Here is a 24599-nt window from a genome sequence, read left to right on the forward strand (position 1 = left end):
GAATGTTTTAAGAAATTAGTGAGACTTCAGTTCTGTGGTTCTGACAGCTACAGATTTATCTGGATGAACAGTCAAGAGACCTTTTTAACTTTCCAGCAAAATATTTCCCAATGAAATTGTCCGATGCAGCCAAGCTTGAAGAATCGGAATTTTATTTTATTTTTGCCCTGTGAAACCGAAATTATTTGCATGGCTAAATGAGAAAATGTGGGGTTTTCTTTCACAATTCGGATGAACTGACCTGACTGAGTAATTGAGCAGAATTTGAAATTTGATATGGTGGGGAAAAAAAAAAAAAAAGTAAACGTGTAGAAAATGTGACGGTTGGATTTCACAAAGTTTTAAACACGAATTCCTGATGCGTGTGCGTGCGTTTCCTCTTGGCTGACATGCAGACGACGGAGTGGCATCATAAGCCGCCTGCTATGTCTCTGTCCATTGCAAGAGGGGGGGGGGGGGGCAATAAAGTGACAATACCTCGGAAAAGGCAGTGGAGAAATCCTTCTAAAAGCCATCATCCGCTCCACTGGAATACGGCCGAGTATGACTTTATAAGACATAACCGTCAGGGTGAGGACGGTGGAACTTAATAAAGAAGCCACCACTCAGGCAGGGAATGGTGAAATACAGCGCGGGCCATATCCAGCCACTTAATGGTAATGACCTTTAATAAACCCACTGTTAGATCCACTGTAACAGTGACGTATGGCCGCTCGGAGGGTTTATTACTTCCCTGAGTGGAGGAGGTGAAAGCGGAGGAAGAGACGGAGAGGTGTACAGTCCTGCAGACTGATAACATTATTGGTAAATCAGTTTGTGCCCCTCTCTTTCACCCATGATCCAATGAGCCGTTTTTTAACCCCGTCCATCCAAACAGAATTATTCTGAAGCCACCGAAACACATTCGTCTCCCGACACGCCCACTCTCACCAGCGTGGAGAAGCATGTGGGACGCTTGCATCACGATGTTTTCAAGTGAAAATTGGGCTTTATGTGGCCTCTGAGCTAAAACGTGGTTGAAAGTTCAGACTCGACATACCGACATTACCTCCCCTGAAAACTTTACCTTCAGCTTTAAAGTTTTTTTTTTTTTTTTTTTTTTTATTGGGGTGGTTGCAGAGTATACATCATGAAAATGTCAATAGTCTTGGAAAAACAAACGATGACTCCCAGAAATGACAACAATCTCAACAAAAAGCCATTTTCAATTAAACCTTCTGATGCAAAATACAGTGAAATACAGTCTTAGCAAACTCACCCCGACAGCACGGCCTTGAGGCTACGGCAGCGTCACTGACATCTCAGCTTGGGTTTTGGCCCCCCGGCCTTATGTTTGACACCCTTACTTTAAGGTTTATTTGCCCCCCCCCCCCCCCGCCTCATCCCAAATACAGAAACAGCCAATTGTAACGAACCCCCCCCCCCCCCCCCCCCCCCCCCCCTCCTTCTCTTCAATCGACAGAGTAAATTAATTACAGTACTGTTAGACTTGTGGTAATCTTTCTCTGGAGTGATGAGCACACTTAAACACACACACACACACACACACACACACACACATTGTGGCGCGCAGTGTGTACAAAGGAGTTAAAGCTTTTTGAAACAACACTTATCTTGGCCGCGTATCCCGGCGTTTTTTTTTTTTTTCTTTTTAAACACACAAAACAATTCAAACAGCAAAATAAACAAGTGTGCTATTGATTTCCCAGAGTGCAACAGACCGCTTATCTCTTTCGCCTCGCAGTGAGAGCTGACAGTTTCCTCATTAAAAATGAATTGGATTAGCATTACATTGAATGTGGCGGGAACGCGTAAACGAAAACGGCGTGGATTTACAGCTCGGGCGCCCGCGCGCTTTTTTCCCAGCGTCCATCTACGGCCCGGCCTCCCTCGTTCCTGGAGATTGCAGCCGAGGACGAGGGATTGTGTCAGAGGAGGAGGAGGAGGAGGAGGAGGAGAGAGGACAGGCTGCGCAGTCTCAGCGAGCAGCCAGCGTTGAAGTGATAATGAGACATTGATCAGGGCCTCGCAGATGGCGTGATGAAATACGCGCGCTCTGTCTGTCTTCATCTGTCTCCCACTGTCCTCGCCCATTCCCTCGCTCCTCGCACGCTCTCCTCTCCTGATTGCCCCGTTTTGTTGTCTCGTGTCATTTGCGTTTCTTTCTCCTCGTTCGGATCAATCATCGCTGCTTCAAACTTCTTTCACTTTTCTGTCCGCTCTTATATAAAATCTACTTTTTTTTTTTTTAACTGAGAACTTTTTTTTTTCTATTTCATAATAAGAAAAAGGAGCTAAATCGACTTGAATATCGGTTTGAGGTATTTCTACCTCAATCAGAAAAATATAAAATATTCTTATATCTTCTCTTGTATTGATATAAATTCACATTGTGGCCCCTGTGTTGTCTTTGCATGATTACTGGGATTAAAGCATCGATGCTGGCGTTAATCCCATCAATCTTATTTTTCTTTTCATATTTTTTGTTGATTTTCTTTTTTCAGTTTTTTCTTTTTTCTTTACTTTCTTTTTATAGTAACTCGGATTTTAACAGATGAAAATTAGCCGATTTTGACTTTTACCACTTAAAGTTTTACAAAAGATCTACTTTTCATACTTTAAAATCGATATCAAATCAGCATTCCTTTGCAATATTGACATTAATTTCAACATTACATGACACAGTATTCAGTATTCAGTATTTTGTTTTGCTCTTTGAAAGTTGTAATTTTATATATTCGGGCTTCTTAACTTCAGAATAACTTTCAGGCTTCATGAATTGGACAACATCTTAAAGGGAGAGCAATCTTTTCCGTTTATTCAATCCAAAATTGACTCAAAAGGCTTAAAAAGATTATTTCTGGAAGGTGAAATATCTTATCAGCCACAACCAGAAAACACAGACAATGAAGCAGATTTCACACGGCCCTTCAAGTAAATATATCCAAGTATCTGCTTGAATTTAGGAGTGAAATGAGTGTTTGTATTGGAGCAAATTACATATGACCCAGCAAATGTCACTGGAGAAGAGTAAAACTTTAGATCCGCCCCTCTTGATGAGTCCTCCTCTTCACTGACTCTGTTTCTCGTGTGTTTTCTCTGCAGCGGTGGAAGACAGGAAGCTGTTCATCGGCATGGTGTCGAAGAAGTGCAACGAGAACGACATCCGGGTCATGTTCTCCGCTTTCGGACAGATCGAGGAGTGCCGGATCCTCCGGGGGCCCGACGGGCTCAGCAGAGGTACGTCGCCGCTCGGACTCCGTCCACACCTGATTATCGCTGCTCCAACGGCCTCCAGAAGCTGCAGGTCATCACGTCCGCTCCAGAATCGGCTTTTTAAATCATTCAAGCCCCAAAGTAACGGACAGCAAAACCCACAGTGACGTTGATTTGATTAAAAAGCATCTCTGCTGCACAATCAGATGTGATTCGATAATATTCTGAAACATTTGCAGCGTCACTTCTTCAGCTCCTTTCAGGTGAAAACACCAAACTTTCATCATGTCTTGGGATTCTGTTTCCATGACAACGGCGCTCAGAGCCACTGAAAACGCAACTTTTTGATAACACGCCGACTTTTCTGAAACGAAAACGCCAAGATTTGGCTTTTTCCCTGGAAATGTTGTCGTGGGCTTTAATCTGAACCCGTTTTAACAAGTGAAAAAGCTTCGTTTTTGCATTTTTGTTTCAGTAAGGTTTCACATTTACGCGACACAACAATGTCCATTTACATGGAAACGGCGAAAATGATGCAGTTTTCATGTTGGGCCAGTAGTGGGCGCCGTTGTTTTTTTTTGTGTAATGAAACCACACACACACACATGCAGCTAAGAACAAACAAACCTTAACAATCAAAATACACAGACACTGTAGTCGACAGACGACAAAGTTGGATTGTTATTACGGTGACTGTCAAAATAAAACTACCAAGTCCCGGGAGAATCTGGACTGGGCGTCATGACACGACGCAGCAAACATTGGTTTTACTGTTAATCTACTGAGCATGTGCAGAACAGCTCGTTACCGCGGCCTTGGTGCGCATGCGCAGTCGTTGCGTTTTCCCCCCATTTCCATGGAGATAGAGTCAGAGCGTTTCTGTAAAGTTCCACTCTGGGAGCCGTTTTCAAAGGGTTTTCACCGTCTCCAAGCACAGCCGTGTAAAAGTTTTATACCTGATTTATCAAAACAAAGAGTCAATCTGTCATTTCATTCCCATCAGATTATGTAGATAGTTAATGTGTGCAGGTACGGTGCAGAACAGTGTCTGGAACATAAGATCAATAATTCCAGTATTTAAACAGCTATAATATCTTCCAGCCTTTGTGTCAGATTCTCAATTAAAGTCTGATTAATTGATCTATGGAGTGAATGTGAATGAACTGCAGCGCCCTCTGGAGGCTGCTGTGAATACACGCTGCTCCTTTCCACTCCGATATATCTCTTCTTCTTCCCCCCCCCTTTCTCTTTTTCTTCTCAGCCCTCGATCACCCCCCCCCCCCCCCCCCCCCCTCCTCCTCTGACCTCCTCACCTCCCCTCATATCTCTCACCTTTCCCCTGCAGTTCCAGTTCAGCCTTTCCGTTCGCCACGCTGAGCGCTCCACTTCCCTCCGCGACAGGTTGTGAATCGCTGTTTTGTCACATTATCACTATAAAACCGGTGGAAAAATGCCTCTCCGCTCGGTGTGGATTTTTGCCGTTTAGTGAATATTATAGAGATTGTGTGCAGTAAATAAGAAGAACTTTAAACGGTAAAAGAGGCTTTCGAGGGGACGAACAACCTCCCCCAGACCTACTAAAGCAGAGAGGCTGGTTTTACTATAACGGAGCAAAAAAAAGGTGTAAAATGCAGCCTTATGAGAGGTTTGATGTGCTAAAATCCAAATCTAAATGAGATTGTTTTTGATAAAAGAACAGCCAAACCAGGCGCTCGATGCCGACTTCCATTACTTCTGAATCAATGTTACCGACACTTTTCGGTCGGCCGTGTTGAGAGTTGAAGCCGCGGCTCTGGAAAGCAGGCAAATCACCATGATTACTGGACTCTCACAAGAAATCTTGGTCATAATAGCAGCCGATTTCCTTTTCTTTTCCCAGCTGGAATGGAAAGTAAGCACTGATTTGGACACTTTGGGACTCATGAAGCAAATAATTTGAAACGCACCTCCAGCTCAAACTGTAAGGTGCTTCGTGTCGCCTCTACTGCGGCTTGGTTAGAAACTGCTGGATTGCACGGCAGCAAGCGGGAAGTCGGTTGTCGTGTCCATGCACCAGCTTGACCGAGCAAATTCCACACCGGGACTTATGATAAACACTCCAAAAATGTGAGAAACCAACAATTCCCATTGATCAGTGTAAATTTAAGTAGTTTGTCAGGCCCCGTTTACATCACAACATTTTCAGATGAATTATTATTATTATTAGTAGTAGTAGTAGTAGTAGTATTGATTTATTTTATATTAATAGTAGTTGTAGTAGTAGTAGTAATAGTAGTATTGTTATGACGAAAAGCACTATCATTACAAGGACTAATAACATAATTCTACCAACAAAATACTTTAACTTAATTATTTCCATTTAATTTTGTCCAAAATTGTCTCACAATGATGTTAAACTTTACAATAACAAAAAACTATTTAAATATCAGTTTGGATCATTTTAGTTTCTGTGGAATTTTTAAAGGTAAATATTAGAACGTGTTTATATTCAGTTATGCTGACGATTTTTAGTTCATCTTTAAAGTTCTCATCAAAACTTACCCTAGGTAAGTGTATATATGTTCAGGAGTATGTATCAGTATAGCCTGTGATTATTATTTACACGTGATAATTCTGTCATAAAGTAGCATAAGTCAGAAATATTACAGTTTTTCTGCTGCGGCCTCAGATTCGTCTCCGTCGTCGTAATAGTGACACTTCGCCCGTCGCCCGCTGCCTCCCCCTCCCTCCTGATTCCTACCATCCCCCCTCCCCCGACCCCTCCTCCCCTTTGTGGTTTGGTGTGCCGAGGAGATGGAGGGGCCTTTTGCAGATCTCTGTCCTCCTTTCCCTCTTCCTCATCCTCCTCTTCCTCCTCTTCCCCCCTCCTCCTCCTGTCACCGTCACACAGGGTCCGTGTGGATCTGTCGGTCATTTTTTATTTATTTTTTTCTGTGCATGTCGGACGTTCTACATGTTTCTCTCTCTCTGTGTGCCCTCTCCCACTCTTCCTCCTCAAGGTTATCTCCACTTCGAACCTCCAGCCACGCAAACTCCCATGATCCTTTGCTTCCCCGAGCAGCGCCGCCCCTCCCTCTCACCTCCCCGTCCCAGAATCCTCTACTCCCACATCAATTTGTCCTCCACGTCGGGCTCCTTCCCTCCCTGCCCCGCTCCCTTCCTCCATCCCATCTCCTCTCTTTTGTCCTCATGAATATTTCACAAGCGACGTACAAATCTTTCATTTTCGCAAAAGAAACTAAAAAAAAAAACAAAACGCGAAGTCGAAAAAAAGCAGGAGGCGCGTGCAGTCCAGTCTGATCCTGGCGAGTAAATAAACACTAACCAGGCTGAGATTAAATCGTCCTTTCAGGATTTGTCCCTGAGGCCGTTCAGACACACCTAGCCTCGCTGCGCAGCTCCTATTAGACCGCGGTATCAATCAGAAGAGCGCTCCGAACACCCTGCTATTAATAAAATATGGATCACACCACCAGTGGATGGCTGGGCCTGGGGAGCTACCCTACTTTCATTAAAGGACTGTTTGGTTCTCCGCTGACGACAGAATGCGGCCCGTGAGGTAGGTATTTTTAGCGATCAAGCCACATCCCGTCTCCGCACGGAAGTAAAAAATAAGACAAGCGGCGAGGAAGCGTTTGTCTTCCTCCAAGTTTTCATTAACGACTTGATGGATCAACGATCGGGCGCGGAGGAATTTCTTCTCTCGGTCGTGTCCAGATCAACTGTGGAGAAAATAAAAAAGCTAAAGATAGAAGCGTCTTTGCGGATGAAAAAGTGCGAAACCCACAGGTCTCCATCAGATGACACGCGGTGGTGTTGGAGCTGACCGGCGTTATAAATAGAGCCAGGAGTGATCTGCAGGGCCAGCCCAAATGGAAGCCCCCCCAGCGCCCCCCCCCCGACCTCCTCCCTCCGCAAGTGATCTACTTCTCTGCAGAGGACGGGGCTTCCTCCTGGAAAAGAAGAGGTTAAGTGACAGATTGCGGCCTGTCAGAAATAGACGAGTTGGAAAAAAAAGTGACGCCCTTTTTTTTTTTTTCCAACGTCCTATCTTCAGTGCGAGCGGTTCTGTTTACGTTTACTAGGTCACTGCTTCAGGACCTGACGATCTTAAACCACAAGTTTTGATAGAATCCTAACTGATGAAGGCTCCGTTTACGCGAGTCAAGTGAAAACGCAAAAGTTACGTCGTCAACGCAACTTTTTGAAAATAGCTCCTGAAGTAGAACTTTTTGAAAATGCTCCAACGCCGTCTCCGAGGAAATGGGGTGAATGTACATTTTTGAAAACGATACATCGCCATGGAAACGGGGCAAAACAAAATTTTTCAAAAACGCAGCTACCATGCACCTCGGTCGTATTAAAGTTGTTCTGCACATGCTCAGTAGACGGACAATAAGTCTCGGTCGTGTCATGACTCCCAGTCCATATTCTCTTGGGAGGTGGTAGTTTTATAGTTGAGAGTCGCTGTAATAACGATTCAACTTGGTGGTCTGTTCATGTTTAGAGCGGATTACTCTCTGTGTTACTATCCGTGTTAACGACAGATTTTTCAGCATTTATGCCACTTCTGTGGAAACGTACATCGTTTTCAAAAAGTTTGCTACTCAAAAATGCCGCGTCTCCGCTTGAAAATATCGTGTTGAGGACGGGGCGTCGGTGTGGCGACGGATGGCCTCTGTGTTGTAGTCTTCCAGGGGAAATCCTCTCGGTGTGAAATGTGTGTCAGCAGAGCCAGAAACTGACCATCCGTCACTCTCAGCCTCGTTCTATCACAGGAAGCTGATAGAGGTGGAAGAGGACAATGATCACATCTATTTCTCAACACATCCGTCCGTCCACTCTCGCTGTCCGCCGCATTATCTGTCCTCTCTCTCTCTCTCTTTTCCCTCTCTGTCCCTTTTCATCCCTCAGCCACAGCCAAGTCTATCTGATGACCCAAACTATTAGTTTCTCTCCTCTGTCGCCAGCCCACGAGTCTGCCGGCTGAACCTGTGTGTGTGTGTGTGTGTGTGTGTGTGTGTGTGTGTGTGTGTGTGTGTGTGTGTGTGTGTGTGTGTGTGTGTGTGTGTGTGTGTGTGTGTGTGTGTGTGTGTGTGTGTGTGTGTGTGTGTGTGTGTGTGTTCAGGCCTGGCTGCGCTAGCATGGCTTGGTGAGTCTGTTAGCATATTATTAGCCCGCGGTGTTGTTGAAGCACTTCTCACATTATCTTCGGTAATCACTCCCTAACCAGCCAGACGAACACAGCCCCCCTGTCCGTCCACCCCCCCCCCCCCCCCCCCCCCCTTCCAAACCGAGAGCCCCTCTGGCTGTGCCCAGTCCTGATTGGCTGAAATCAGCGTCGGCCATGGAGGCGGCCACACCTTCCTCTCTCTTCATCCGTCTTTCTCTGCATTAAATTAATATGCTGTTCTATCGGAACCGAAGCCCCCCACCCCGCCCCACACTGCCCCGCCCCGCATCACCCTACAGCGCCCCGCCCCGCCCTGCCCAGCCCCGCCCAGCCCCGCCCAGCCCCGCCCCGCCCGCAAAATCCAGAAGGAGGACAGTGTCCAATCAAAACAATTCAAAATCTGGATTCACATTGTGGGAATATGTTTTCTTCTCGAGGCGAGAGCAGGTATGACTAATTTGGCTGCTGCGTAGGAGCGAGAGGACGAAGACGAGACAGAAGAGGCGGCGATTGCCTCGGATGTCCTGTGGCGGATTGTGGGGGTCGTGGTTTGTCATGACACTGTGCTCGTTTCTATGGCCTGAGAACGCTTGTCGTCTGCCTTGTGAGCTGTTCTCTGTATCGATCTCTGTTTTGGGTTGTTGTTTCTTATCTTTCTTTCTTTCTTTTTTTTGTGTTTTTGTTTCGTTTTTTGATAACAACGACGTGTCCAACCCTTTTGTCTTGTTTTTGTTCTTTCTCGTCTCCCCTCCTCCTCCTCCTCCTCCTACCCCTCTGCCCTCCTCCCCCCTTCCTCCCCTCCACTGTCCCTCATCCCTCCCTCCCCTCCCCTCCTTACAGGATGTGCGTTTGTCACGTTTTCCACCAGAGCTATGGCACAGAATGCAATCAAAGCCATGCACCAGTCTCAGACTATGGAGGTATGGTACTCTCGCCCTTTTCTTCAAATCTCTCCTTCTCTGCTTCCTTTTTTTTATATATATATATATATATATATATATATATATATATATACATGCACTCTCCCTGTAAATGTGCTGTCTGTCTCATCTGTCGCACCTTCTCACTCACATATCCTTAAAAGCAGCTTAAGCAGTTGAACCAATTAAAGGACGTCAGATTCCGAACTAAACGCTCACCCTGTGTTAAAATGCATTGGTTAACATCTCCCGCTCCATTATCATTTATTGTGCACAGAAAGGGTAAAGTCATTGCATTAAACCTCCAGGAGAATATTCTCAGATGAGATGAAGTTGTGCCTTTGACAGATTATTTTTTTAATGATTTTTTTTTTGCACAGGATAAAAGGAGAGCGAGGCGCAGTCCTCCCAAACTTTTTTTTTTTTTTTTTCGGCTTCTCAGCCAACTGCCTACAGTATGAATATCCAGCAGGACGCTATTCAGCCCAGCGTGTGAACAATTACCCGTGGGCATTAAACATGACTCATCGCGCCTTGTCATCTTTAACAATGTGTAGGCAGCCTTAAATCGCATTGCTGCAAAAATATTCAGTCAAATTAACGGTGGAATTGATGGGAAAATTAATGGGGATTTTGTCAGCTGAGGTAATTTTCATTTATACAGTAAATCCCCTCAATTATGTCTCTGAGAGTTTGGAAATCTTGACAACTTAAGATGATTATTCCCCTCTGTTTCAGTACAGAAAGAAATTCACTTTCTCCTTCAGAAAAGCCAAAAAAGTCATACATACAGTTTGTATATAATACACGTATACTTTCATTTGTGTTGAGTATTTATTCTTTTTGATTGTGTCTCGTCGGGTTGTTTGAGTCGGACACAGTTTTAATAAATGGCATAATAATAGATTCAAATCAGAAAGGAAATTCTGACTGGACCGTATCGCAGCGTCTCTGGGTAAACGATATCAAACCGGATTAAAACCAACAACCACAGTTATGGAGCGCCGATTCATATCGAAGAGCTGGAGTTGAATGTGGCTGCGTTTTGTTCCAGTCGAGTGATTATCCGCTGTTTTACCCCACGGGGCCAACATGCTTCTTTTCAATTTCTCGATAAAGGTGCAGCCCAAAGATGTCTCTTTCTTTCGGTTTTAAAACTAAAGTCAACTCAACTACTGCAGTGTGGAGGGTCTGTCCGTCAGCTCTGTAGCTCCGTCTAGTGGTGGGCGGCTGTACGACAGGGAAGCAGCTTCATGCATGCATAATAACACTAATTGGTTTAACTGGTGCCGGATGTTTAATGGCTCCTATCCAATGCTGTTGTGGAGCAGGAAGTCACGTCCTATTTTTCTGCCTCTGTTCTGCTTTTGATGAAAGTGTCATCGGCTCTTCTCTCCAAACAAGGCCAAACTTCGGCCCAGTCTGAAAGCTGACAAAAACAGCGGCACCTCTGACACCTTCAGCCACAATTTGTCCGAGTTACAAACCTCATCAGCCGCACCGCGACCCCGGCTGGGCTGTAATATAAGACCCAGCCGCAGAGCCTTTGTGTCCGCCCCCCTCTGCCCCTCGGAACAACCTCCACCGCCCGGGGTTTGTGCGCCCTTGTCAGCATTGTCAGGCCGGTGACAGGGCAGGATGACAGCGCGATGATTGGGAGAGAATTACATGGTGTAAGACTGAGCGCGGGCTGTGTGTACCCGCATGAGTCAGACAGGGATACAAAAAGTGGTAATCACAGGCTGTATTAAAGAAGAAGAAGAAAAAAAGAGCGCCGTTCACCCCTGTATCCTCCTCATTAGAGCTGATCATGATAATCATGGCTGCTATTGATGCGCTGTGACCCTGACATGGGGGGAAACGCGCGCTCCTCCCCTCCACCCATCTTGGTTTGTGTGTGTCCGTATGTGTTTCTCTTCCTTCCCTGTTTGTGTGGCCAACGCTGGCGAATATCAGTGAAGTGTCTGTGTTGATTTATGTGGCCGGAAGAGCGGCGGCGGCGGCACCGAAACGTGTCTGTCTTCCCGAGTAGAGGGAGTGACACTCTCCTTCCGACGGCGTCGGTATTAAGCCAGAATTATCCCCGCTCTGAGCAGCCGTCGTCTCCACAATGGGCCCGGTAAACACCGGCCGTGTCCCTCGCTTTTATCAGGCACGCAGAAGAAGGAGAAAAAAAACAGGCCTTAAACCACAACACAACGATATTGCAGTGGACAATGGCAAAATGCCTTCATTTCCATTTGAAAACAAGCTGTCTAGCCGCAGGCGGACCTAAATTGCCGCATCCGTTTGTTAATGTTCCTCAGTTTTGCAATTTAAAAGTAATTACTTCGGGTCCGAATGAGGGAATGAGGTCTGGTAAATAGAGTTTGGTTATTGTCTTGGCTCTATTGCACCCCACTGTCTTCCACAGAGCAAGATTGTGTGTGTGTCTTTGTGAGTGGTGCGTTCGCGTTGGTGCGTACGTATTTTCCGAAGAGCGAAGAAAGGTGTGGGGGGGCGGGGGGGGGGGGGGGGGGGGGGGCGGCCCTCATTCGCTGATGGCCCTGTCACTATCATATCCATTCTCATTACGGCCTGACATTCAGGTACACATCGACGAGCACGCCTGCCCGCGCGCGCACGTGAAAAGCCCCGCCGCCCGCTGAATGTCAGGCCTTAATGAAAGCGGATATGAGCGGGACGGGTAATTCACTGTCGGACCTTTTAAAGACACACGAGGCGGGGGGGAAGCGGGCCGGCCCTGTTGTCTCGTATCTGTGTTGATTTACATTATTCACTCCTTTTTATAAAAGCCTGGCTCTCGCTCTGCGGTCCACCATCAACGCTGATTTCTGTTTCTGCCTTCCTCTTTTTTTCCTTTTTCTTTTTTAAACATGTTTCATGTCCTCATTGCATTTCATGCTCTCCTGCACACACACACACACACACACACACACACACACACACACACGCACACACACGTCATGAATACAAAAGGCATTCAAGCGCATTTGGACAAGAGCTTAAGTAGAGCATGAGAGACAACACAGTGTTTAAATAGTGAGAAAACACATCTGTGAGCCGTGATGAACAGGAGAGAAAGAAAATATGAGGTTCGGTTTAACAACAGGCAAAACAGAAAACTAAAAGCTGTCAGGCACCAAATGTCTAAGGTTTATTACCTGAGTGGTATTCTCGGTCATAAATGGCTCACAAATAGTCACCGTTTGCCTGTAGCAATGCACTGTATCCTGAGTGTCTTTATAATCGAAGCTGAGGTGTTGATTCAGCTTTATGATCAGTCGGTTGAATCGTCTCATGCTGTAGTGGTGGAGTAAGTAGGAAACTGACGTTTTCAAGTCTCATAATTTACTTCAACTTCATTCTGTGCAGGGAAAAGTGGCTCCACGTTTGAGTGTGATCGCCCTCATGTGGGTTGTTTGCAGGGTTTGGGTCTATTTAAATGGAGTGAATCGTTTAATCACCGTGAATCACTCGGACGTTTTCTGTTTACACGGCAACGTTCTTAAAATTCTTTCTGTCAACACGGAAATGGCAAAACACTGAAAACGATGTAGTTATCATGGCGGGCCACGAGGTGGCGCTGTTGGTTGTTTTTGGAATGAAACCACACACCGCAGTGTACCCGACAATCGCATGGACAGATGATGGATTGGATGCTATTCTGGGTAAATCGCAACTATAAAACTATCGATGTCGACTATAAAACTAGAGCGTGGACTGAGAGTCACGCCACTCTGGAGGCGGCCATGTTTGTTATTGGTGTTGGCGGTGGAAAGGCGCTGTATAAGTGAAATCCATTTACCGGATTTATTTTTGCCTCTAAAGACGGAAAATAAATAGCAGAATTATCTGAGACTGAAATCAATGGGGTTATGGTGACTGTATTTCACTTATTCAGCTTCTTTTCCACCACTTGAGCAGTCCCCAAAACGCTTCGCATTGTCAATCACATTCACATACTCATTCACACATGCTGCCATGCAAGCCGCTCAGTCCATCCACTGGGAGCAGTTTGGGGTTCAGTGTCTTGCTCAAGGACACTTGTGGACAGCTTAGGAGATGAAACCTGCAAACCTTGAGAGATGACTCCGCTCTGCCGACTCGCACAGCCGCCCCGGATTCTAACTTTGTGGGGGTTTTTTTTTATCACTTCCCAAAACAACCAGGTTTCTGAGTTTCTTAAAAACTCACAGAATCACAGAAATGAGTCCCGGCGGTACATTGGGAGTTTTTCTCAAATCACCCATTCACTGTAAAAACCCACCAACGGTCCTGGAAAACAAAAGCAGGCAGGAAGCGCGGCGTCTCCTGCTGCCCATCAGGCTTTTTTCAGCCGGTTTCACAGCATTCAACAAGCCTGCTGATGTTTAGAGGTATTACTTTCCGATGGAGGTCTCTCCAAATGTGACTGCTGGGTGTAATTACGCCTCATGTTGGGTAAATCTAAATTTGTAAACTATCCGATCTGTTTTAGATTGGCCACTTTTGAACACAAGCAGCAGGGGGCGACATAATGACTTCATCCCTCCGCGCACGCCAAAATATTTCACGAGTCCCCCGCAGACTGTTGACACAGAAGACCGCACTGGATTTATTAAGATCATTCAAGCGATGTAACAAAGCTAATGTGCGGCCATAAAAATAGTTGCTGGTATTTCTCCTGAAATGGTCTCCGGATTCAAATATTTCAACAATAACACGCCGTGAAGTCGTCGCAGGTGGGGTTTGGGTTTTTTTTTTTGTGGTTTTTTTGAAAGCTATTTCAGGACCCTGGTTTTCAGCTCTGCCATGTTGCACAACTTTCACATCTTAAGAAAAATAAAGTGCTGCGAGTCTCTCAGGAACGTTTCTCACCGGGAGATGTTTCTACGGGGGAAAACACGTCTTTCTGTTCTGCTATTTTTGTCTCTTTCCTGCGATTTCAGACAAAAAAAAAAAAAAAAAAGGTGTTGGATACATATTTTTGAAGGATTATGTACCATCCTTTTGGAGCATCAAAGGCAGCGACAATGCTGAACGTTTTTAAGTCGAGTTAACGGTTCGCAAAACGAGGTCGGTGGACGTTTGGAGAGACTTTAAATATGAGAGGGGGGGCCGAACCTTGGCCTGCTCTTAGGTGGACAAGAATAGATTTTCACGTCAAAGAAAACCATGAAAAGAGCAGTTTGAAGGTTTTCTATCATTTATTTGGGAGTGAATCTGGGTGGACTAACCCTTTATAATGAACACATTAAAGGTCCGAAGGTTAACCTCAGTGTTATTTAGGTGTTATTTACCCTCATGTGCCATTCATTCGATTTGATCGTGTTTAATTTCTGGTTCTGCATCTTTATATTTGCCTTCTGTTTTTAACACATGAAGCAATAACTGCTGCATGTTTTTTGGATACAAAAGTGGTCCCTCAGTCACAGACATTGCCGAGTGCTGCTGTCCTGAAGTCACTGAAAGCATCAGTCAGGTGCAACAAATGAGAGAACCAACCTGTTCACGGCAGGACAATCTGCTGGAAACCTGTTTTATTTTCATTTCAGAGAAGTGATGCAGTCAAATGTTTAGATAAAAATCGCTGCATGTCATGTCACTAGTTAGTGTTTTTTTTGTTGTTCTTTTGCAAGACAACAGCAGAAAAAGTACAATATAAACATTCAAACACCTTATAGCTATTTCCTCCTCATATAAATCCACTCAGTATCAGTTTATTATAATCAGTGTGCCTCCACTGATGCTGATGACGGTGTAGTTTACAGTAGGGAATTTGCACAAAACCGTGAGCAGGAAAAAGTGTTGCTCTGTTTGCAGGAAAAACTACTTGTAGAAGCAGAGGCAATGCTTTTCGCTACTGAGATGCTACTTCGGGGAACGTATTTGACGCGCTGCCTGATGACAGATGACTGAAAGTCTGAGTCCTTAATTTACGATTAAACACCTTTATAGTTATTCAAAATGTACAGTTGTGTGCGTTGTACCAGGAACAGGGAATTACCAAACATGGTATAACGTCCATTTTGCTGTGATTTATTTCAAAAGTTTGGAAGAAGTAGAAAGTAAAAGCACGTTTAAAACTTTGTTTTTAATATCACAGTATCAAGGCCTGGCGTGTGATTGACAGACGGGTCTGTGTGGGCCGGCGGGATGACAACCTGTGGTCTACAGCAATAAGCACCTGGCGTAATTACGCGCTATCCAAATTTATAATCACGTAATTGCGGCATGAGGATCGGCTGTCATGCTGCGAACATGCGCCGCGGCCATCCGCCGAGCTGCGGTTTGACCCCGTCTCGCTGCTCACGCCCACGAGCAAAGTTTTAACTCCGCTCGCAAGTTAGCGACTTGTGATCGACTTAACCAGGAGTTCGCCCCGGCTGGGAGACGAGGCTCTGCGAGACACGAGCGCGAAGAGAGCATCACACATCGCTTCCCATCGCTTCCCCTCCGACACACACACACACACACACACACACACACGCACACGCACACACAAAGTGAACTTATAAGCTCCGGTCCGTTTACCTTGAGAATCAATCTCTCATAGCTTTCAAGAGTTTATGTGCTCTGAACCTTCTCCGTCTCATTTATTTACCACTCACATATCCTTTAAATGTCAAACCACGTTATCTCCCTTCGCGGGCGGCGATGCAGGAGGCGTCGGGAGTTTGCATCCCGCGTCTGAATCCTTTGTGTGTTGTTGTTGTTGTTGTTCCAACTTTCGGTCCCAGAAAATCAAAGCGTGACGAGCAGGAATGGATCACTTACATGCTTAAAAGACTTACAAGTGAGGCGGAAATCAGGGGATGCTTGAACTTTACACTTTCGCATCAGTTTACGATTATTGAATCTCTCCTGCGTCCCGTCATTTCTAAACTGTTGTCTTCATCATGTGAAGCAGTTTGGTATTTAACGTAGTGGAGTGAGAACAAAATGTTTTACGCACTCACTGGAGCATCAAACTGGCGGCGTTAACGATACAGATGATGCTAAACGACATTCAAATATGGGATTTATTCACTCAGAAACAAAGTTTACTCCAGTCAAGTGTTTCTAAATTCAAGTCAGTTGCAAATGGAGTTGAATTTTTAGAAAAAAAGCAGGAGCTGATTCTTCTTATCTCCTTACATCCATGCTGTCAGGGTGAGTTCGTAAAAACACCCATAATGCAACAGCTACAGGAAAAAAGCTTCAGCTTTTCAACTCTTTCACTTGGTCTCATTGGTCCAAAAACCTTGTATTCAAAGTTTATTTCCCCAAATCCAGCTTTTCATTGATTTTCTACCATTTGAATCTTGGATCATTGGAGCTACATTCAGAATCTGCTGTGTCTGTGTGAGCTGGACTGGCTCCGCCCACACATGCCCATCTTGGGAAGAGGAGGAAGAACTTCCTCTTGTGGTGCCATGTATCAGAGCAGAGCGGCCTAATTGTGGGAGGAGTCAAAGGGAGGGCCTCCCTTGATTGGGATAGGCTAAACCCCTGATGACACTATGTAGGGTTTGATTTCTGATTGGCTCTTTATAAAACATGAAACAAGCCAAGGAGAGAGACTTTCTTCACTTCTGGGGCATCATTCCAGGTATGGAGACAATAATTAGTGTTGGAAAACTAGGAATTGTATTTTGACCCTTTTAAGTAATTCATTAGTTTTGTGAAAATACCCACATTTTCATCAGAACAAAGAAAAGTTTAAATTTAAATGGTATTACGGCTCTTATTTTACCGGTCCGGCCCACTCAAGATGAAATTCGTCTTTATGTGGCCAATGAACTAACACGTGTTTGACAGCCCTGCCTTAGACTCGGAGTGGGCAGTTATTTTTTCTGAACTTGCACTGCTGTTGCAGCCGAGCCATAACTTCTACTCAGTTCTACTGCATATGGACATATAGGAAATTCATTAATGCAAAATAATAATCCTAATAATAACAATTCTGCATAATGTTTCTGCTAGAAGGATATTTTTTCATCGTACTCAGGGCTTATCAGCCCTATAGTGGATCTACGTATGTTTGATGTATGAAAGTTCAAGCTGTTACGAATAATCTGTGATGAATTATTTAAAAATCCCCTTCGCGTAAAACCGGCGATGCTTTGTGTCTGCGAGCGGAAAAAAACAAACCAACAGATGGCAAAAAGCTGCCACAGATTCCACGCGGTGTAGTGAGGGCAGAGTTAACCAGCGGGCCGGCCGCCCGAGAGGCTGCTTCAAAGCGTTTCCAGGCTGACCGGCGGCAGCAGGCCCCCGCCGGCCCCCCGCCGCCGCCCCCCCCCCCTCCCAGAGCACGACTCTCATTCCGGGCTGCATTTCCTCCCTCTCGCCCGGTGTCAGGCAGAGTGATGAGATATTTAGCAGAGAGGGATTGGGAGCTCGGGTCTCGAGGGGAATAGAGAGCCCCCCGGTCTAACCCCGCTCCCACCCGATGCAATTCACTCGTCGTCTCCTCCACTTTATCTGTCGGCGGTCGGAACAAAGAGCGAAAATGACTGCTGGAGAGACGGAGTAAATATGGCCGAGCCGCCGTCAGACAGGAGACGTGCTCGCTCAGCTGATAAAGTCGGGCCGCGGCCCGCAGAGGGGAGCTCGTCTGGCTGCACGCACACACACACACACACACACACACACACACACACACACACACACACACACACGCACACACACACACACGTACACTGTCAAACAGATCTTCCATCAAGATGTGTCGCATCGGGTTTTTTTGGTTTTAGTTTTCGAAAAGTAATTAGAATGTAGTTGGCTTGCCAGGCCACTAGTGGGTGCTGTTGTCTGTTTTTGTAATTAAGCCACACACACCTGCACAGAGAACAAGCCGCTCTTAACATTAACACCGGGAGAACACGGACATTCTAGTGGACAGACGACCAAGTTGGATTGTTATTACAGTGACTGTCAAAATAAAACTACCAAGTCCAGGAGACTGGGAGTCAAGACACGACATTGTTCTGATTGTCTGTCTACTGAGCATGTGCAGAACAATTGTTTACTATGGCCATGGTGCGCAGGACCAGGAGCAGCGTTTCAGAAAAGTTGCATTGTCCTTCATCTACATGACTGTTTTTAGAAAGTTGTGTTTCCCCTGTTTACCTGGAGTTGGAGTGGAATCGTTTTTTGAAAATTTCCACCTTGTGAGCCATTTTCAAAAAGTTGTGTTTTCTGTGGCTCTGTCCAAAAACCAGACGCCCAAAACACTACGAAAGTTTCCCGTTTTAACTTTTCCCGACAGTGGATCGCTTCAGGAAGATTCAGACTTTTTCTGTTTCTTTTTTTACCACTTAAAGTATTAATCTGCCCCAGTTTACTGATGATCAGCGATTTGATGCACGTGGGAAGCAACTGTTACCGTCGTGCCATTATCAGTGGGCAGCTTCGTGTTGGGAACGGATTTCTGTAATGAAATGGTTGAAATGAGCTCTTTGCTCATTGTTTTTATTGAAACGTTGAACAGTCCTGTTCTCAGGATGACTTCTCCTCCTGCTGCACCCTCAAATGAAACGCCATTAGAAATGTCCTTTAGCTTGACGCTGAAATTGAGTCGTATTTACTTGGAATGCTGCTTCAGATAACGTGCGAGCATGTAAATCTACACACACACCTGGTAGCTACACACACACACACCCTCTTGTTCCGTGGATCTCACTCACTCTTGACATATATATATATATATATATATCTCAGCCCTGAACGCGCGTCGCAGCGCTATCTGTGGTAGCCAAATCCCTCTTCTCCCCCGCCGAGTGCGGATCGTGCCTCAAACTAAATGTTTCAATCAAAAGGTTTTTTCTCTTTATCCTCTTGTGGCAGATTGCCTTTGTTTTGCGACGGATTTGCCCCTAGTTAGGCTTTGATTGCGCTCTGTGAGTAATGGCGTGGAGCGACGGATTACGACTCGTGGCGGCGGCTCCCATGGGGAGCGGTGTGGGGCGTTTGCATCTCCTTCATGTCGTAGATCGTCCGATAGGTTGCACACCTTCGCCCCTCTCTCACTCTCTCACACACACACACACACACACACACACACACACACACACACACACACTTGAAATTCAAACAATTAGACGCACTTCTTGTGATTGTCCGTGTCTCTTGCCCTCTCCACCTCTCTCCACCTCTCATCCCAATCACTCTCTGTGTCTTTTCTTTCCCGTCTCTCTTGTACTTACACACACATTAACAGACACACACACACACACACACATCAAGACTCCCCTCATATGAGCTGATGAAATAGTTGGAGAACTCGGGAAATCAGTGTCTGGTGAAACCGTTCTGGACTCAGAGATAACTGAGCCCTTGTGGGGGGAAAGAAGAAAGCCCACCGGCTTTGGAGTCAAGTTTCCTGTGCGACTCGGTGTGTGTGTGTGTGTGTGTGTGTGTGTGTGTGTGTGTGTGTGTGTGTGTGTGTGTGTGTGTGTGTGTGTGTGTGTGTGTGTGTGTGTGTGTGTGTGTGTGTGTGTGTGTGTGTGTGTGTGTGTGTGTGTGTGTGTCGCTGAACGTGTGCGTGCGTGAAATGGGAAATTTTCCAAGGGGCTTTTTAATTGACATTTTCTTCAGTGCTGAAGTTTGTTAATCGAGAAATGAGCTCCGATTGGTCTTAGTGGAGGTACAGTGTGTGTGTGTGTGTGTGTGTGTGTGTGTGTGTGTGTGTGTGTGTGTGTGTGTGTGTGTGTGTGCGTGTGTGTGTGTGTGTGTGTGTGTGTGCGCGTGTGTACACAAAGTTTTTTTTTTCTTTTTCAAATCTCTCATCCACCCTTTTTCTTTTCCGCTCATTGTTTTCCTCTTCTTCCTCCTTTATTTCTTTTTTCTCTTCTCTCTCTTCTGCTCTCTCTGGGTTCATTCCCTTTCATCCGCTCATCTCCTCCTCCATCCTTCACTTCCTCCCGTCCTCTTTTCTTGTCGTCTGACGCTTTGCCGTTTTTCTCCACGTTTTTCTTTCCCTTGTTTTTTTTCCCATCGCCGTCCTCCACCGGCTCCTCTCTTTGCTGACTCCGCGTTGTGTGTGTCCCCCCCTCTACCTCCTCCTCCTCCTCCTCCTCCTCTTCCTCTCTCGTCCTCGCAGGGCTGCTCGTCTCCCATCGTGGTGAAGTTCGCCGACACGCAGAAGGACAAGGAGCAGCGGCGTCTGCAGCAGCAGCTGGCGCAGCAGATGCAGCAGCTGAACAGTGCGACCACCTGGGGGAGCCTGACGGGCCTGGGCGGCCTCACCCCGCAGTATCTGGCTGTAAGGAGAGCCGCCGCGTCGCCCACCTCCACCATCACCTCCTCCGTCCCTTACTGCAGCCCCATGGCCAGCACCGCCGCAGTCAGTGCCCCAACCAACAACATCCAACAAACCTCTCCTCTCCTCTCCTCTTCCTCCTCCTCCTCTTCCTCCTCCTCACTGAAATCTGCACTAACTCTTCTGTTTCTGCTCTTAACACCCTCCTCCCTCCCTCTCTCTCTCTCTCTCACCCCCTCTCCTCCCCAGGGGAGTGCTCAGTGAGGAAATGAGGTCTCTGAAATGCCATTTTACGTCCAATATTTTCAAAAAGAAAATTTTCACGCCAGATAAAGTAGAAGAATACAGCGTTTCTTACTGCAGTTTATTGCGCTTCCGAAACACTAAAACTCTCCATGCAGAGTCTCTAATGACGCCGTCGCAGCAAAAGGAGGCTTTCAATCTTGTGTTACGGGCAGAAGCAGAAAGAAGTGAAATATACAAGATTAGGAAAACATTATCGTCCTAAATTGTCCTGTTTTATTAGCCTTTCTCCAAATTTCACTAAAACAATCAGACAAATATGCATTTTTATCTGCAAAATCAACAAAATGGTACATTGTTGGAGATATTTTCTCCTGATGTTAATACCTGCAACATGAAGTTACACCTTGTTTTATCACTTTAGGTTATTTTAAACGTTTGAATCCAGTAGCACTAAAGAGAAAAAGGAAATGTGAGTCAGAGTAAAGAGTTTCGGCGAAGTTGAAATTGAATCATGTTTTAAGTCAGTTTCACTTAGAATTTAAAGATTATTATTGTTCTAGTGTTGTTTGTCTGCATCGATATCAAATATTGGAAATATTACCCAGTTTGTTATTAATTCCATTTTTTGTTATAATTATTGAATGAAGCAGATATAACTGAACGCAATTCAAAATGCTAAAGTAAAGTCTCCCTTCATGTTAGATATATTTTTCATACTTTTTGCTCCAGTAGAAAGAATTAATTCAATTCTAATCACATTTATCAATATTGTGCATTGACTTTATCATGTCGAAAACTGGATACATTTCTTTAAAACTTTTTGAATTTTCTACCAGTTATTCACCATTTCTGGTTCATTTTGGGTGCAAATATATATTTAATATAATAATAACATGATGATAATTTACATTGGATGTTTAAAAGCATTGCTTTATTCCAGTCAGACAAACCAGAATTGAATTGAATTGATTTTTTTTTTTTTTAGAGGTTAGCAAAAGCAGGTAGCACATTGTGATTTAAATGAAAATAGAAATTAAATAAAATGGTTCCAAAATGACTATTTAAGGAACGTAAAACCTGCAGAATTTAGTATAATTATCTTTTTAAAAAATCTGAAAATGTAGTTAAAGCAGGTATGATGACCACATTTAATGTAAAAATATATATATAAAATGCGTATTTATAATATATATTTATGTAAAAATGGTTATCGTTATGTACATGGAGTTATTGGCCAGGAGTTTCTTCAGTATTTATTGCAATAATATTACCATTCAAACCTCTGATTTCTACCTTCAGACGTTGGAATTTATCACCGAGACATTCAGATATAAGACACCAGATATCTGAAATGCTCATTTTGTAGGCTTTTTTGCATCGTATTATTTGAGAGTGAACTATAATGATTTTCATTTGATTCTCATTTCGATCTGCAGCGGAAATTCATTGGTTCTATTTAACTAATCTGACCTGGACGTGGCTTTCCGTGGTTTTCAGACACCTCATTCTCATTCCTGTACATCTATGAAGATTTCACCCTGAACAAAGTATATTTTTCCTTTTAAAACTTCTGATTTAACAATTCAAACTTCCTTGAAAATACTGTCTCCATAGTCTGGAGGGAAAACAGACAAACAGCTGAATTCACTCTGCATTGATTGTTGAAAATTCGACTGGATTCTGCGGGGAAAGTGGAAATAATTTTCACAATAGAAACAAGATGTTAATTTTCGGTTAATTCGAGTCTTTGAGCGAAGAGTTCTTGACAGAATCAGTATTCCACTTTTGTTTGGAAATCTAATTAGTCGCTCAGATCGGAGCTTTCATGCTCAACTTGTCTGCGAGAATCGTGGAGGAATACAAACTGCGTTTGCTGAGAGGAGAGATCAAACTGCATTAGCGGCACATTTACTCATCGGTGCAATAAGATGAGTTCCCAACGCAGGACTCCGATGGAGCTGCACTCCAGTTCTCAGTTTACTCCAAACATTGAATTCGTTGTAAAATATTTAATATCGGCAGCTGAGATGGTAAAATAAATGATCACAGTGACAACGATAATTGATTATATGAGCACTAAATAGGGTTGTAGAGATGGAAAAAACATATTTTATGCTTAATAAGTTGCATTTAGATAAGTAACTTTAAGTTTTTGAAGAGTTTCAACCACACTCAAAAAATGAACACTTGCTGGGTGAACGTAATATCCCCACTTAATTAAAATTAGTTTGTGTTTTTTATTTTTTTGGGGTGGAAAATTGATTGTAAAATTTGCAACTATCATTATTTCAACCGTGTAAAGAGCAATGTGTCCTCATCTAAGATGGCAGCCATGCTGATTCATAACTGCCTAGATTTTCTCCCAATTTTTGACCGTTTGGGTGCAAATGTGTATTTGATATGCTGATAACAACACTTTGATTTAGGTAGGATGTTTGAAAGCTTACCTTTATTCCAAATACAATCAGACAAACCTAGATATGTGGACCTAAATCCAAAGATCTGCAGAATTCAGATTAATCATCGTTAGAAAATACATCAAAATGTTGTTTAAAAATGGTTTTCAAAATAGAAATAATAGTAAAAGCAGGTATGATGAGCATAGCGTGACTTAAGTGAAGATAAAAAAATTGATAGAAATGTGAATTTTAGGATATAATTCTTTGAAAATGCATGTTTATTACTATAAACATGGTTTGAGTTTATTAGCTGAGTGGAACCGAGCAAAAAACCTTTGCTTTCTCCCTTCAAACAATTTACCACCAAGACATTCACATATAAGAGGAGGATACCAGATACCTGAAATGATCATTTTGGTGGTTTTTACAAGAGAATAGATATAGTTTGTTTAATCCCGGAGGGAAATCCAATAAGCCTCTTTATCACTGTAAAAAGGAGAAGTGTGTCCTCATCCAAGATGGTGGCCATGCCGATACATCAGCTCACACAAGCAGCAGTAGTCACTGTGAAACTCGTTAAAAAGCAGATAACATCGAATAATCATTCAGATTTAGGCTTCGCTGTAAAATATTGGATTTAAGACCTCATATGAACATTGGATTTGTTCTGTTCTGCCTGCTCTTTTTCTTCTGCTATCTCTGCACAAACTTTCAATTCGTGAGACCCTTGTTCCAACTAACCCCGACTCTAAACCAGGGGTGTCAAACGAAAGGTCAGTGGAGCCAGAATCAGGCCCCAAGGAGCTCCGATCCGGCCCACCAAAACCGGAGCCGAGATCGGCGATGCTGCCTTTAAAGATAGCAAACGAACTTTATCCAGCATGAGCCTCAAAGCCATGCTGTCTGGGTGAGTTTGTAAAAAAAAAAGCACCCATAATGCAACAGCGATAGGAGGGTTTGTCGACATTTCACTGTATCTTGCATCATAATAATTGACTTTATGTTGACATTGAAGTCATCTTCAGTAGTAATAGTGTGGTTTTGTGAAAATATCGACATTTTCATCATGCATACTCCGCGCCACAAGAAAAAAAAAGTTAAAATTTAACGGTTATCGAGGCACTATTTTACCGGTGGAGATGAAATCGGGCTGTATGTGGCCCGAAATGTGTTTGACACCTTTGCTCTGAATCCTTGAAACTTTTGCCCCACTGAACCCGCTTGCGGACACTTTGTGGACGTGCTGCGGCGAATACATGTGTTCATCATTTAGTTTCCGCCCGGCTCACTGTGTGTCTCTCTCTCTCTCTCTCTCTCTCTGTCTCTGTCTCTTCTCTTCTGTTTCCTCCAGTTGCTCCAGCAGGCGACCTCCTCCGGTAACCTCGGAGCTTTCAGCGGGATCCAGCAGATGGCCGGTA

The 24599-nt window shown here is 44.4% G+C and overlaps 1 protein-coding gene across 11 annotated transcripts in view; it reads left to right on the forward strand.

Annotated features, from left to right (window-relative positions):
• celf2 (cugbp, Elav-like family member 2) overlaps positions 1 to 24599 on the forward strand; it is a 235934-nt gene that overhangs the window by 189379 nt on the left and 21956 nt on the right. For 6 of the 11 annotated variants that reach the window (XM_080491979.1, XM_080491981.1, XM_080491974.1 and 3 more), the window contains 4 exons: positions 3106 to 3240; positions 9230 to 9309; positions 20378 to 20539; positions 24533 to 24596. In XM_080491979.1, coding sequence (XP_080348105.1) covers positions 3106 to 3240; positions 9230 to 9309; positions 20378 to 20539; positions 24533 to 24596 — 441 coding nt within the window. Of the gene's footprint in view, positions 1 to 3105; positions 3241 to 9229; positions 9310 to 20377; positions 20621 to 24532; positions 24597 to 24599 lie in introns of all 11 variants that reach the window. The other 5 variants (XM_080491978.1, XM_080491976.1, XM_080491975.1 and 2 more) reach the window with 1 other exon arrangement.

The sequence above is a fragment of the Lipophrys pholis genome (genome assembly GCF_963383615.2).
Source record: "Lipophrys pholis genome assembly, chromosome: 22".
NCBI lineage: Eukaryota > Metazoa > Chordata > Actinopteri > Blenniiformes > Blenniidae > Lipophrys > Lipophrys pholis.